The 16488-nt window shown below is 43.1% G+C and overlaps 1 protein-coding gene across 3 annotated transcripts in view; it reads right to left on the reverse strand.

Annotated features, from left to right (window-relative positions):
* Nucleotides 1–42: 42 nt before the first annotated feature.
* klf12b (Kruppel-like factor 12b) overlaps nucleotides 43–16488 on the reverse strand; it is a 46214-nt gene continuing 29768 nt past the window's right edge. For all 3 annotated transcript variants that reach the window (XM_037109772.1, XM_037109773.1, XM_037109774.1), the window contains exons 4-6: nucleotides 15367–15502; nucleotides 6466–6623; nucleotides 43–4745 (exon numbers count right to left, since the gene is read on the reverse strand). In XM_037109772.1, the coding sequence (XP_036965667.1) occupies nucleotides 4564–4745; nucleotides 6466–6623; nucleotides 15367–15502 (476 nt within the window). In that variant the 3' untranslated portion in view covers nucleotides 43–4563. The remainder of the gene's footprint in view (nucleotides 4746–6465; nucleotides 6624–15366; nucleotides 15503–16488) is intronic.

The raw sequence follows: 16488 nt of genomic DNA on the forward strand, positions 1-16488 counted from the left end.
TGAACCAAAACTGTTTCACAACCATTGAAAAGTTCCTTGTAGTACGTTTTGGTGAATCAAAAGATTTCTTCTTTTTTTTTTTTTTAAATGGCTCTAATAATATTTTCGCTCTTCTCGTGGTGATCCAACATACTCTGTGCACGAGCTACTGTACTGCGTATCACCAATAATTTGAAATGTCTTCCCTAATACCAAGATTAGGTTTCTGAATGCCAGAGAATGTGAGTACAGTGCTCAGATGTCTGAGCGACATCGAAACCACATGCCAGCCGTCTCAGTCGTAGATAGCAACTAGCTCCATACCAGTGTGTTACATACAAAATGCAACTTTATTAACCTTCATGCCTCCATTCATATTGATATACATGTATATGTTTGAACTTATTTTTAATTTCACAGCTCCATCCATATGAAAAATACAGAGAAAAAGGCAAAAACACTGACTGGATACTTTAAACAACTCTTGGAGAAAAGAAAAAAGAAAAGTGTAACAGAAATAAAGAAGGACATCTGTTCTTGAAGTTTTGAAAAATATCGGGATTAAAAATTTCTTTTACAGATGTGGAATTTCCATGAGCAGAATCTCCCTTTTGAAGCGATGCTGAGCAATATCACAATTTTTTCTTTTTTTTCTTCTTTTTTTTTGTGTTTTTTTACGGTAAGAATGAAAAGATCTGAATATATTTACACTACACTCACTTTACATAAATACAGGAACAACGATTACTGTACGTAATATCAGCAAACTCGAAACAAAGGCATTGGCTCCACTACTTAAAAAAATGTCAAAACCAGGAACTCAAAAGCAGAATTTACACAGAAAGTAAAAGCAGATATTGAACTGATAGAGAAGTGTAAGATCAGGATTCATCGACAGAGGCGTCGCTCTACAGCCGGAATCCCAGCCACAGGATATTTTCCCTCTGAGTGAGAAACCCCTCGCTATCTTCCATGTTCCACTCATGTGATGAAGCTGAGAAACATCGTGAGGCCTTCGTAACTCAGTTTTTGTTGCCCTCAGAGGAAGTGACTTATTGCGAGCAAAGTAATAACGCGAGCTATAAACAGCCTGTGAAAGTGTTATGGGAGGATGCTGCATTTGACACAACGGCATAAGGCTCAGTGCGTAAAAGAAAGTGATACATTAGAGGTCCGCCTTGCATAACGTTGTCTGTGCTTATTTTTTATTATTTTTCTTTCTCAAAAAAAAAAAAAAAAAAATCATGGTTTCCCATCTTTGAAATTTATTAATTTGAGCACACATGTTGAAATCTGAACTCTGCACAGAGCAGCTGATATTACAAGTTTGCAATATGAGGCACTATTCATTATTATTGCATAACTTTGACCCTGGTTACCGTTACAAAATTATGCTCTAAAATGAGGAAAGAGATGCTGGAGGGAAACAGAATACACCCTGTCCTGTGGAGACACCATATTCAAGTCTAATTGAATTGAGCAAAAAACTGGTGTATTAAGGCAGGCAACTTCATACACTGGATACGAGAGTACACGTGTTGTTGATATGTGCTTGATCAATATAATTTTCTTGTCCGGGTATAGCAAAATAGCAACACAGGGAAATCGAGTACCTTAACACGGTCATTGTATATAAATAATTTGTCGGTTCTAGCAAACACTGGTTCAGCCTCGGGAATAAAAATGATTTGATCATGAACTTATCGAACCACAAACCAAAGAAAAGCAAAACTGTTATAGAACATCACATGTGATCATTTACATGATGAATAACCATTAGCCCCATTTCACTGTATATCAAATTAGATAAATTACAGTCTCTGAAAAAAGACTTTACATGTATAAATGTATTTCCTGCATCTACTAATCAAAAGCCCTATGTTTCCAATGTATATACAGGCTGTAGAACTTTGTAATAAGTTTTTTTTATCTTCACTATCACATATATTACAACATTTCAAAAGATCCTTTGTACAGAAGAGAAAAAAAAAGAGTTATATGCAATGACGAAGTGCCCCTCAAGAATAAAACCTTCTCATACATTATATGGATGATAAAATATGACCATGATTATTTGTTTTTTTGTTTGTTTTTTTTTATAAATTGACATCTGAAATAAAATAATTTGAAAATCATACTAATAATCAAACAAGGTGCTGATATGCTTTTTTGCCAAAATGATAATACAACCGGGCATAATGACATGTGCACAAACAATATACATAAACCTCCTGGACTTGGATACTTTGCTGAGAGGGAGGGTGTGCAATGTGTGCGCACTCGTGTGTGTGTGTGTGTGTGTGTGTGTGTGTGCGTGGCTGTGTGGTTTTCAAGGTGCTGTCATCAAAAAGGTCGCCGTTTCTTTCCCCTGGCTTCGATCCAATAGATGCATTTAGCAGCACTATGCAATAAACTGGCCTGATACTCTGAGTTTACGTCTGCAGGTACCTGCGCGGCGCCTGTTATTATGACTAAACTTTTTTTTTTTTTTTTGTTTAATTTAATTGAAGAGGTGTTCCTGCCAGTAACTGCATCTAAGAAGTGCTCTTCCTTTGCATACGTGGTGTATTCAGGCATGCACATATTCTCCATACGTGTGCTGTCAATGTATGTGTGTGCGATTCCTCCATTTTTCAGTCATTTCCAAAGCCAAAGTCCATCGGATAATAATGTTAACATGTGTCTGGTCTGAGGTGAAAACATTTCAAGTGACTGTCTGTATTTGAGACAAATAAAATAATAACTCAAACAAAACAGGATGATTCGGAGCAACTCGCTAACTGAGACGCATCAGATTAGAGCCTTGTGCCGGAGCTACGAACCAATCAACAGAGGGAGTTGTGGCAGTCGCGGTTAGAATCTTCTCCCCCGATAATTGACATCAGCAAACAGGAGCAGCGAGGACGCTGACGCCCCCTCTCTCATCACTCTGTCCTGCATGTATTGCTTTTTTTGTTTGTTTGTTTGTTTGTTTCCTGTATTGTACATCAGGTGCCACGCCATCCCTGTAATAACACTGCAGCCAATGTCTGTTTCAGCTTATGGTCAAGTGCTGCTGTGCCAAGAAAAAAAAAATAAAAAATAAAAAAATAAAGTCAAAACACCACAAGGCCAAGTTCTTTTCACTGTCATAAACCTCAGCTGAGACAAGACGACAGACAGATCAGGACAGAATGAAAGCAGAGTCTGTAAGGTGCCTCTTTTTTGTTTTTTTCTTTTTCACATACTGGATATCTCCTCTGATTGTTTCAAAGTGTTCACTGTACACGAGGGATTGTACTTTTCTGAGTCAGACATGAGCAGTAAGCAGGCATTTGAAAAGAAAAAGAAGAGGAAAAACAAAAAGAGTAGTAGAAGAAGAAGAAGAAGAAGAAGCAAGATTCAATAAAACAAAACGTCTCCATACTAAAAGTATATTTATCCTTAAAGATTGCACTTTTACTGATTGCTAATCACAGCACAAAATCCACCAAAAGATTTTTTCTTTTTCTTTTTTTTTTTTTTTCGTATAAGAAAATGCTTCCAAGAGGCTCAACATAAAGAGTAGCACTGATGAGATGTGGGGTCCTGTGAGCGTGGAGTGAGCGGCGTGTTCCGTTGCTGGTGTGATGATAACGCGTGTCCAGTTTTCATTGTTCCAAAGGAAAGCAGTGGACGTGTTGATGAGGTTGATTTCATTCAGGTTGTGGCTGTTTGAGTTCATGTCTTTGAAGGTTTCTGCTGGGTGTGAGAAAGGTGAAAGTCCAGCCCCTCCCCCGGTGTTCTGCTTCCTGTTTGGCGTGCCTCGGCTATGACAGCAGGCTCCAGCGGGCAAAGGAAGCCATCTGCGGCGAAACGGCCCCCTCTGCTGGTCACAGATCAGACTCACAGGGGAGGCACGGTGCAACAATGCTGCCTGTAACTCCAAGCAGGCCCAAGTCCTTTCCCTGGTCCTGTGATCCAGTCCTGGCTTCTTCCCTCCGCTCGCACAGGAAATCCATTCCACATACTGGGGTCGTTCACATTATGAATGCTGGAGAAGCAGCCATTTGAACAGTAACGAAAAGAAAAAAAAGATACCAAAAAAAAAAAAAAAAAAAGAGAGAGACAGCTGCGATTGCATTATATATATATATATATATATATATTTTTTTTTTGTCCAAATAATGAAGTGCGAGTTCATCTTAAAAATCAAAGTGAAACATTTACAAACAGTGCTGTAAAAGACAGTTCCCTAATATACTCCAAACAAAAGACAATAACAGATCCTGCCGTCCGTTCCTTCCAACCCAAAGAGGATCCAGAAGTGACCCTGTTTTGTGCTCCGCAAGCTCTGTGCGCCTCTCCATCTTCAATCCTCATGACGGACGAGAGTGTGTGTGTGTGTGTGTGACTGTGTGTGTGTGTGTGTGTGTGTGTGTGTGTCGGTGTGCGTCCAGGCCAGCTGAGAAACATTCATAGGGAGATCCCGCTCCCCCGGCTGCCTGTGTGTGTAAGTGTGTGTGTTGTCTGTTCCATTGATCTCTCTCTCTCTCTCACTCTCTCTCTCTCTCTCTCTCTCTCACTCCCCCCCCCCCCCCCTCTGTGTATCTCTCTCCTTCTCATTCACACCAGCATATGTCTCCGTCGGTGCAGGGCCAAGTGGTCAGATCTGGAGAAGCTGCGGTCACAGTCTGCGCACTTGAAGGGCTTCACCCCTGTGTGTTTTCTGTAATGCCTCGTCAGCTCATCAGAGCGGGCAAACTTCCACGTGCAGCCGTCCCAGGTGCATTTGTATGGCTTTTCCCCTGGAGAGGAGGACAGGAAACAGAGCGCACAGTCAGAGGCTTGAAGGCTGTAATCACTACTGCCACTGGACACTTGATATATTAAAAGTTAGTTAGCCAGTGGCATTGACACGTGATAAAGGGTTGATAAATGATGATATGTCTCCCTAAAAGTTTGTGTGACGCATTATGGCAACAGCTCTAAGCTTTAACAGCATATTAAAATGTTGTCTGAAACCCATCACGAGACAAACATCACAGGTGCTTGGACAAAAATCAATATCTACTCGTTTTTATGGAAGCTGAAGACCATACCAGTGTGTGTGTGTGTGTGTCCATGCTCTGCAAGTGAGGGGGCTAAAACTCTTTTCTTTATAGTCATGTACACACATGTACAGCTGATGTACGGCTGATTGTTTTACATGCTACAGATCTTCTTTTTTTGTATTTCTTAAGTTGTTATTTTCTATATTGTCCGTCAGATTTTATTTTTTTGTTGGGAGGTCTTTGCAGGCATCCTGTGGTATTGAGTCATTTTTGTACAATATGAATATCAATTTGCAGGCTTTCAAAACTCGCTTGAGATGAGATGAGTATAGTAGGGGAAGATCGATTATCAGCCCTGACCGATACTAAGCATTATTCTGACTGTAGGTATCAGCGATTTTTCTGCCAGATTGCTGATAAAATAATTATTGGAATAATCGGAATCTGCAAAGAAACTAGTAACTAAAATTATGGACAAATTGGGATGTAGTGGAGATGAAGACAATGATATACTCAAGTAAAGTACCTGAAAATTGTACTGAAGAACAGTATTTGAGTAAACTGTTTTGCGGCTGAAATTAAGTTGCAGACTAATTTGTTAAGTCTACAATTTTTACCTCACAACCATGATGGTAACTGGAACTAGAACAACGTCTCACGTAAGCCAGTCAAGTTGCTGTTTCTGAGCCATGGCACTGAATAATGATCAGAACTTTTTTTTTGCAGAATATCATGACGTCAAGAGAACGCTGACCTTTGACCTTCCAGATACAAAATGTCACCGGTTCCTCATTTTACCCTATCAGACATTTGTTTAAAACTTTTCAGGACTATCATATAAACTGTTGAGTAACTGGTCAAAAATGGGTTTTGTCGGGTCAAAATCCCTTCGAGGTGTTCCTGCGATATCGTGATAACAAATGAGTGAATGAGTATTCCATTTGGTTACGGTGTGATTCATGGCCTGATGATAGTGTCATTATAAATATACACCTTTTACTTGAAGCCGACACAGAGCCATTTGGACAGTCTGACAGCACTCATAACCACAGTCTGCCTCCATTCAGACTAAAGAAAGCCACAGGATGTTCAAAAGACAGTCTGTCATCATGAGAAACTGAGACATCACGATGTGTTACCAGAGGTGTTCAGCAGATCTTATGAAGCATTATACATACATAACCTACACTACATTACATGTGCATTCATGTGCAGTCTTCTCCTTGGATTTGGTTTGTTAGCTAAAGTGCTAAAGTCCTAGTCTAGATGTGGCATCAACCTTTGACCTGCTCCGGGTTAAAGTTTGAGTTTATACATTCTTCATAGTGACTCAGATTCTCAAATTATTTCCTGGTTTACAAATTTATAAGCCCATTGTACTGGATAAAAAGGGTGTCATTACCGTCATTACTGTAGATCAGCTATGAACACAATAATAAATGTAGCATACAAACAAACACTTCTAGCCACTGACCTGTGTGCGTCCTCCGGTGTGCTTTTAAATGGGAGCTTTTGGTGTACACCTTATTGCAGCCTTCGAAGTCACATCTATGGATTCTTCTCTTTTTGGAATCTGGTGACTCTGACCTTCGAGGGCGCCGTATGCTGTCAATACTGAACGGGGACATGGAGCTGTAACAGGAGAGTGAACATGACAGCGTTATTAGACTGTGACGATGACTTTGTGCGACAATGTGAGGCACACTGAATCCAAGCAGGTCTCCAGTCTCTCCCGAGAAATCCACCATTACTGCCCCGACTTTGACGGAATTTATTGAGAAGTCCGAAGTGTGGTTCTTAAGTTAACACTATGTTGACATGTATGATTCCAATGAATAACTTCCAGTGAGAAACACGCTGTCTTCACTAAGAGACTATTGTTAAAAGATGGATGCAGGACTGATAAAGAGCTCCATCACATGGTGCAACGACAAGCATCTGAAGATCAACACCCGCACGACCAGAGAGCTTGTGGTGGACTGCTGCTGTATGTCTGTAAGATCACTGAGAGAAACAAAAAACAGTAAAATTCCTTCTATGTGTTCTTATGTTTTGCCAGTGAAGCCGACTCCGGTAGAACACAAAGTAGCTGCAAATGGCAAAATGTGGACGCAGCGCAGGGAATCTAATCACTGTCTCAAGGTGGACACCCAGAGTTAATATCACCAACTCAGTATCCAACCAGAATGTAAAACCAAGTCACAATCTCCCCCTCTGTTCCTGAAGTACTGCGTTGAATAAAGGCCAGGAAAAAGTGTTTTTGCAGAACATTACGATGTCACAGCGAAACTTTGACCTTTTAGATGTCAGATGTCATCGCGTCATCATTTCGTTGCATTCAACATTCGTGGGAAACTTTGTCATAATTTGCGTCTGACTTCTGGCGTTTTGCTGTTCTCTGAACGCGCAGTGACCTTTGACCTTTGACAACCAAAATCTAATCACTTCATTAAAGAATCCAAGTGGATGTTTGTGCCAAGGTTGCAGAATTTCCCTCCAGGAATTCCTGAGATATCACGTTCATGAGAAAGGGACGGACAGACATGGTGAAAACACGGGGCTTCCGGCCGTGGCATGGACCCACAAATGTCAGGCAGTATTCATGTGTGAATATGCTGCTGATGGTCACTGTTCTCACACACTGCAGTGCACAAAGGAAACTGAGGAGCAGCACACAGCTGCAAAAATTAAAAATATTTTATTACCTCTTTCAAAGACAACAGTGGTCCATATTATAATGCAGCCAACTTCAAACAGCGTTCAGGGGACCTTATTTTCCTCTGAGAACATCTTGTTCGCTCAATTAAACTACATATTGCCTGTTTAAAGGTTGATGCTGGGCTGCGTGTTGTTAACCTGTGCAAAGAGCTTTGAAAAGGTGAGCCAAAGTCTGTATAGATTTTGTTGGTTCCATAAAGCTGAGCGCACCCTCCAGAAAATGACCAGAAAATGACCCTGCGAGCTGGTGCAGAACAGCAGCTCCTCCAGCAGGTGGCAGTGTCACACTGCTGCTCTATGATGCAGAGGGAGTAGATGAGGTAAGGCGGCTGGTATTCTTACTGCTGCGATGCTCTCATCAATCAAAGGTGGAGTTTTATTTTTTTCAAAGTAGTTCAATGAGGCTAATGACTCCCGCGTTAATTCCCGTCATCAATACATTTTGTCGTGACATTTCCTCTCCAATAACTACTCAATATCATGGCTGATTATATAATTTGTCACTACTGAAAGTGAAGCCCTGTAGCCCAGTGTGCACTTTTGCCTGCAAGGCTTGTGAGAGTGAGTGTGTGTGTGTGTGGTGAGCACTTGCAGTGTAGCGTAGTATCATATCTGTGGAAAAATTAAATCTGCTCTTTATGCATCACTTCTCTGAATATGATGCTGTACACATAAAGTACACACACACACACACATGCACAAAGGAGGGGACGAAAATAGGGCAGGGCTGTGGCAGACGGTCAGTAGTTCATGTCTCACCAGTGACTGTCGACTGTGAAACAGTGAGCACCTTTCACGCAGCGATAAGCACATGACTGCTGTACATGCACACAACAAACGGGCAAGGAAGAGAAGGATACAGTGGAGACAGAAAACAAGAACATCTCTGTTTACTAGAGGGGAGGAGGAGTGAGATCTGTGGGATATATTTAACTGTCAGCAGTGGTGGAGCACAGTAGCTTTGCTTTCAGGTCTCAGAGTCTCTGCTGTGGATATTGAGTAGCAGGTAAGAGAGGGTGAAGGGGGGGGGAGTAAAAGGAGGGTTGAAGAGGGAGAAGGGAGCAGCTTCTGTCATGTTAGAGGGATCTGAAAGGGGAGCGGGGGCCGCCAGACGGGCCCTCCAGTGAACTGTCTCCGCCACACACAACCTACTTCCTGTCACTCTGCATTGCACCGAGGCACGATGCGTCAAACGCAGACTCAAGACACACTAAGGCAATCAAGGCGCCACACGTACACACGGGCCACACTAATACACAGAAATCAAGAGACACGCACACACACACACATATACAGATCACCTGTTGCTCTTGGCTCACTGCCAATCTGAAGCCGAACAGGAAATGAGCACACGGGTCAGATATGAAGTGGACTCCAGCTCCCCTCTCATTCCCCTCTGTCTTTCTCCAAAAAATATCTCACTGCAACATTATGTCCAAACTGAACATTTGGACAAATAAGTGTATTTATAAATGTGAAGGAAAACACTGAGTTTTAATTAGAAATGATTACCAGGCCATCTAATGATCTCCATAGGCCCGTGTGTGTGTGTGTGTGTGCGTGCGTGCGTGCACGCGTGTCCAGGGCAGTGAAGAGGAGGGGCAGGATTAACAGTGGAAACACTCTGAGCTCAGACATCTAGCAGGAGAGGCGGATGTTTACATTCTGACTTCATCCCATGAAGTGACTCTGTGATTATGATATAATTTAGGAATCCCTGAGTACAACAGCTCCCAAAACAAAGAACGAAGGACGACTCATTACTCATAATAAATTAACTCGTTTTCAAGTGCCACGATGGCTGCTCCGCTGCTGGTGATAATTCTTCCGTTGTCACTGCTCAATTTCAAAAGCTCCGCGACGGGTTTCTAGGCTTAATCCATTTTGGGTACACGGAGAAATTTCACGATGGGACAAACGATACTGATTAGTGATCCTCCATTATCACAGATAAAACCATATTCAACTTCTACAACACTTTTTAAAAATAACCACCACTAATAAATGGTTAATTTATAGTTAACTAAACTTTGGATGATCAAGGATTAAGGTTAATTTATTTGTCATTTTACAAACCAGGTTTCAAAACGAAATTGAGTGGACGAGTTCAACGGTTTCACAGAATGGTGAACAGGTTTTTTTAGAGCCCTTTCAACCCTCTCTGCAGACATGTGACCTCTTTGATATCACTGGTGCTCTGTCAACGGGTACCAGTGATGTTCTGGTGGGTTTAATCATCCGCTGCAGAGCTTTCATAGAAAGCATCCTGACTGGAAACACCACAAACTGGCAGCCCTCCATGCTGTTTTGTGGTGTTTCCAGTCAGGATGCTTTCTATGACTTTCTATGACTCTGTGACCAAGTAGTTGGCTCTGGAATTTAGCTTTTCATAAGTTTTCATAGAAGGCCCCTTTTTCTGTGTGATGACCAAAATAGGTCAGCTTGGGTGCTGATTCCCGCTGACCTATAACTGTTCACCTGCTCCACCTCAGCTCCACTGACACGGGTGCATGTCTTTGTCTCCTCGTTGTAAAATCAGCCCCTTGGTTGACGTTGAGCAGCAGATTGTTCTCTGCGCAGCACTCTGCAAGATTATTGATTTCCTCCCGATATTAACTCTGACCGCTGTTTATAATAAGGTTGATGATGGTGGTGTCGGCTGCATAACTCACTACAGAGTTCTCTTGATGTCTGCCAGTGCAGTCATGGGTGTACAGTGTGAGCAGGAGGGGGCTGAGCACGCAGCCCTGGGGGGCTCCAGTGATGAGCACTAACATGGAGGAGGTTTGACTGCCAATCCGTACTGTCTGTTCTGTGAAGTCCACAGCACGGTTTTGAATTCAGGACTTTTGCCTGTACAGGAGTATTTTCACAGTGTAGCATTAGTACTTTTAGTGAAGGATCTGAATACTTCTTCCACCTCTGGTTTACAGTTGTTCATCGGACAACGTTACTGTCGGACATTTAAGGACATCACTTTAGGCTCTGTGATGGACATTTTTCATTATTCTCTTACTGTGCTAAGGTGAAATCATTCATCAAAAAAGATGACAGGGTTAGTTTCAATTTCAGGGTTCCATGTTGCCTTTGTTACAAAATAAACTCGCGTTTTAACTGCAGGTGAACGATTTTCATGCTTCCCTGTGGGTTGAGAAGATTTCACCACTGCTTCTGGAAGAAGCTACGAGCAGTTTTAGGCTGCTATTTATATCAGTGGGCCTACAATATGTGTAAATCCATAGTAAAAGATCACTGCGCTCATACTGGTTTTCCCCTTGGAGGCGCAGTTTGTAGGATTTACAGGAATCTATTGACAGAAATGGAATATGTAGCATAATTATGTCTTCCTTAACACATAACTATGTGAAGCTTGTGTTTCATGTTTATGTTCATTCATTACCTTAGATCGAGCTACAGAGGGAACGGGTGCTCCACCATGTTGCACCATCACGTTTCCACAGTAGCCCAGAACACTGGCGCTGGAGAGGGCACTCTCAGTCTTTTGTCTTACAGTGACCACAGTAGGAAACGAGCTGTATTCGGCTGGTTGCAATCTCTAGTCACAATGCTAGACTCTAGATGCTAAATCCTTCACACTTGTCCTTTAAAGTTAAAAGTCTTCCTCTGTGTAATCAAAAGCTGAATCATTTTCTCAACTAATGAGACGAAAATGTGGCAAAGAAACCCAGCAGAAAACAAATAAACGTGAAGATGTGTGTGGGGTGAACGTATCCACACAAACAATATATCCTTATATGTTTTGACACCATGTCTCTGTCTATATGTATCCTCGCTGCTTTGTATGAGAATCAATCTGTTGTGTTTTCTCATGTGAGCCCAGAGGCAGACTCACACCGCCTTGAACCCTGCGTCACTGCGGCTGTGTGAATGTGTCTGTTTGTGTCTCCCAGAGCAGCGGAGAGAAATAGGAAGTACAGCTGAGAACCATTTCAAACAGAGCTGACCTCTGTTTTGGTTCCTTTGTTTCCCCTTTTTCCCCCCTCTCTTCATCCGCTGCTCGACGCGAGCGCCGCAGAGGCGGAGAGAAGCAGCGAGGGGGTTAGTGCATGTGTGTCACCTGTGACAGGGGTTTCCCACAATATCACACTATTTTTCTAACTTCTCATCGGAAACGAGGTCATAACAACAGCTACGCAGTTCTCAAACAGGCCCGCAGTAATAGTGGATTTATCAAGAAAACAGGAAATGGATTGTGTGTGTGTGAGTGTGTGTGTATGCTCTGGAAGACTGCCCACAGGGCATTCCTGTACCTGTCCGAGGATACTAGCCCTTGCCTCAATCCCCCCCAACTCTTTCCTCCACCTGCTCTGCTCCGTGGCCCCCAGGTCCTTGGGGACCAGCCAGACTTCAGCAGAGACAACCTTTCCAACACAAGCCCCTAAACCCAACACACACACAAATACACACACACACACACCTTCTCTCCCTCTCCAACTGTCTCCCTCTCTTTCACTCGTGCTCTCCCACAATAGCCTATCCACCCGTCCCCAGGGAAACGCATGAATATGGAGGAGGCTGCCCAAGAAGCACATGACACACGCAGGCACACACACACACACACACACAGACACACACTCACCCTATCTCACTCTCTCCTTTCACTCATTTATTTATATATGGATACCTGGATTGAAAGCTGCAGGCACTCCCATCCTCCGCCCTTACACTTCTCCTCTCTGATGCTCTCTGGATGACTGCTTGTGTAAATGTGGCAACCAAATTACGTAAAGCAGTCCTTTCTGCACTTGCGCTGCACTCGATTAAAAAATGAAAAGAAAGAGAAAACACGGCGACACAATGGGCTGATATATTTCAAAGAAGCGCTGTCGGCTTCTGTTGCGGTGCAGATGTCCGCGGAGCGCATGTGTTGTGTCAATACAGAACGCACATTCTCCGTCTATGTGGCCAAGCCGGCATGTAAATCAAGAAGACTACAGACTGCTTTGTTTTTCACAGACAAACATGCAAGTCTGTGTTCCTTTTGACAATGGCTGACCTCCTTCTGGAACCAGCTGTTGTGTCCACTGCGCAGAAAACACGTGCATGCATACAGTGCAAACACACACACACACACGCACAGCGGTGGATTAATACCTACAGACGTGCGTGCATACTTTCCACACGCACGGGAGCACGGTTTCTACACAGCACAGTCTGCACTTTGCACACAGAGAAGTGAGTGTGTGGGCAGGCTCTGGCAGGGCATTGCTAAGCCTGGCTGGTGATTTCTCTCCATAGTGAAAGCTTGGGCAGTGAAAGGTTGGGTCCTGCCAACCCCTGTTCTCCTCTGACCACCCGGTGCCCACGTGTGGCACTCAGGGGCACGCCTGTCCCTTTCAATAACCTGTACAGAAACCTGAGTCCTCCACTGAGTGTCTGTGTGTGTGTGTGTGTGTGTGTGTGTGTGTGTGTGTGTGTGTGTGTGTGTGTGTGTGTGAAGGAGAGTGTGTGTCTTCCCTGAAACACAGCACCTCTGAGTGTACTCTCACCATAGAACAAGCACGGCCAGAGAACTAGTTTCTACCACAATGTGTTCCACAGTGCCACCACAATAACTCGTTTAGCTGAGTTACTGTAGATGTTCGCGCCGCCAGCAGTGCAGAGGCAAACAGTGCAACGGCACAATGTCAGCCCTGCAAGCTGGACGCTTAACACCAAAACACAGCCAGTCGGGGCTGGACGAACGTCAGTCTCTGCCTTGTTAGTGCTGCTACATCATTAGCAGGATTCTCACAGAGTCCTGGAATAGTTTCCCTACAGTGAGTCTAAATAAAAGTCCTATGGGCATTAACTTGAGTCTGGCCAGGCGGCTAGCTATGACTGCTCTGGTTTTATGGGCGGTGGGGGGAAGGAGGGCAGGGCAGAGCCAAATGTTCCTGATTTCCCGTCTCTGATCAGGATCCTGTAAGCTGTCAGCCACTGGAGAGGGAAGTCTTTTCATTCAACACAGATGGACTGGCACCACAGGAGTTGTGATGTCTGTAGGCCGAATGTGGTACAAAAGTACGTCTGAGCCGTACGCAGTCAGCCATATAGATGCACGCCCACGCTGACACGTCCAAATGTGCAGGAGCAGTTAGGAAGGCACACAGAAAATGCACGATGCTAGCTTTTACACAGGGTTTATATGTAAATGATGCTCTCATCCAGGGTGACTAACAATGAGCGGTGTCAGGGAAAACATTTTTTATACATCTATACTCTGAACTCTGTAAAGCCATGTCAGAGCTCTAGTTTTTAGTGTGCTTCGTGCACAGTTTTATACAGTTTATACAAACTTCCTGACTAATTTTCATGTTGCATAACCTATATTGCCCCTGCTCACATAGGCATCCTTTTAACCCTAACCCTAACCCTTAAATTTGACATGTTCTTTGTGTTTCAACCTCACCAGCTTGATAAACAACAGCTAATAGAGAGGGAAAAAAGGACTGTATTTTCATAATAAAAGCCAAAAACAGACCTCTGCCAGATATGAATATATTCAAAGACCGGGGTCAAAAACACTTCAGTTTTCTCATACTGTCTCTTTAAGGCCCCTCCTCCCGAATACCCAGTCTGCTCTGACTGGTCATCTTACACGTGCCTGACCCTGCACCGCTAACAACAACAGAGCAGCTGCGTGTGTATGTGACATGGTGACATACTGTGATGTCACAAAGTAACAGAATTAAAGGTGGGACTACTGACAAGGCATTTCAGGTGCAGTGGGACAGAGGAGCTTGCGCTGGTCTGGCCTTTTCAAATTTCAAGAACATTTACATGCGCAAGAACATAAAACGCTGAAGATATGATTGTTTCATATGATGTGTTTCCTTTGAATTGTTTAAAAAAACAAACAATCATTTCATTTAAATAACATTGGTCAAAGTTTGCGACCATGGCAGCAAGCTAAATCACTGTGTGGCACCTATTCATAACTGTGGATCAGTCAGCTAACAACAGACAATGCATACATTAGCTGTATAAATGTAGGGACATTGTTCTGAGCCACAATGGACTGTTTTGTAACTTATCGAGCAAGAGACTCTACCCTCCACCTCAGAAACCACTGGAAACATTTTTAGAACATTGTTCTCAAAAGTAACTGTTACATTTATACGCCTGTGACATTTTACACTCCCTTCATGTTGTTTTTTTTCTTTATCTTTTATGGCCCTTGAAATAAGGCCATAAGAAACCCACCAAATAAAGGGTATTAATTGTCAGTGAAAATTGTCTACATGAGTCCCATTTATGTTATTGAAATGGTGATTTCTCTGTGATTCTATCCTGTACTATGTGTAATGAGGTATTATTAAAATTTGACAGATATACCATAATATTTTGAGTTTTGCGGTGTCAGTAATTTCATGAAGCATTTAGTTTCATAAATGAGCAATTTGGGAAAGCTAGTTTAGGACAAATTAACTTTCTCCAACACTAAGAATTCCCATGTAAACAAGCAGCAAACAGCAGTGCAGAGTATACAGATTGTGACAGACCCTCCAAAACATCTTCCTGGCAGGACATAATTCAAGACAGAGATACATTGATTTTTCTTTTTTTTTTTTTTAAGACATGTTGGGGCCAGCAGAGGAGAAAAAGTCAGTACAGAGGGTCAACATTTCCCAAACACACAGATCATGATACTCACTCTTGTACGGCGCGGGCTATAGACAGCGCTGTGGAGCCGGTCTCATTAACACTGTCCAAGGTCACGTTTGGCAGGTCGTCGTCATCACTGTCACTTTTGATCTGCCTTGGCGACAGGCCGTTGGGGTCTGTGTGTGCTGTGAGGACGGGACACAGACACGGGAGTCAGTGGGAGCATTTGTGCACTTGCGATTGAGTGCGCGTGTGAATACCGAACATGTCTCAGTTTAAAGTATGTGTGCATGCACGAGTGCGACTCTTCTGAGCACTCTGTCCTCCTTTCCCCTACATGTGCAAATGACAGAGAATCATGTTCATGGCAGTGACAAAGTGCAAAAGCCTCGAAGACCTCACAAAAGTGCAAGTGGCTGCTGTATTCTTTTCACAGAAGATCAGGGTGATAAGCAAACTAGCTTCGTCCCGTCTTTGATTCTGTTCTCTTGCACAGTAACCAAAAAAAGAAATGTCCAACATTAGACTGGCCAGCTAACCACGACCCTCTGAGTCAGTGAGCACTGGGGTCTCTGTCTCTTGAGCTGCATGACAAAGTTACATCTATTCCCCAAGTTGTGACAACTTCTCCCCTGAACCACTCATTGAATATATTGCCAGGGCCTGCAGCCATTCTGTCATCTGTGTCTCCATGGACACAGACTGCATACATCCTGGATAGCTCAGGAGATGGTTGTTTAAAAAAATAAAGATAAAAAGCTGCCAGAGACTGCTTGTCGAAGAAAAGTTGCTGGAAATCTACTCGAATAAACATTGATTAAGTTAAAATACAGAAGAATGCACGACTTGGAAACTGCAGAAAGACACATGCACAACATAGTAAATCAAATAACTAATGACTGTTCTTGTTTCTGAAGACCTGATCATTGCAAAACACCAAATATATTGTGATCCATTATCCACTGAGTTCTGCAACATTCCCGGTTATTGTAAGCCTGCTGCTTTTACAGGCTATCAGGACTTCACCCTCTCTGCCCTCTCAGCTGAGACTGTGGCCATAATGGCCCATAATGAGGGTCTAGAGTTAGGAGCAGACATGGTGTTATTACTGGGGGGTGGGTGCTGAAATAAAACTGTAAGTCTGTTGAAGCTTTTGCTTCTAAAGGCTTCT

This window comes from Acanthopagrus latus, chromosome 9, assembly GCF_904848185.1.
Source record: "Acanthopagrus latus isolate v.2019 chromosome 9, fAcaLat1.1, whole genome shotgun sequence".
Classification (NCBI taxonomy): Eukaryota; Metazoa; Chordata; class Actinopteri; order Spariformes; family Sparidae; genus Acanthopagrus; species Acanthopagrus latus.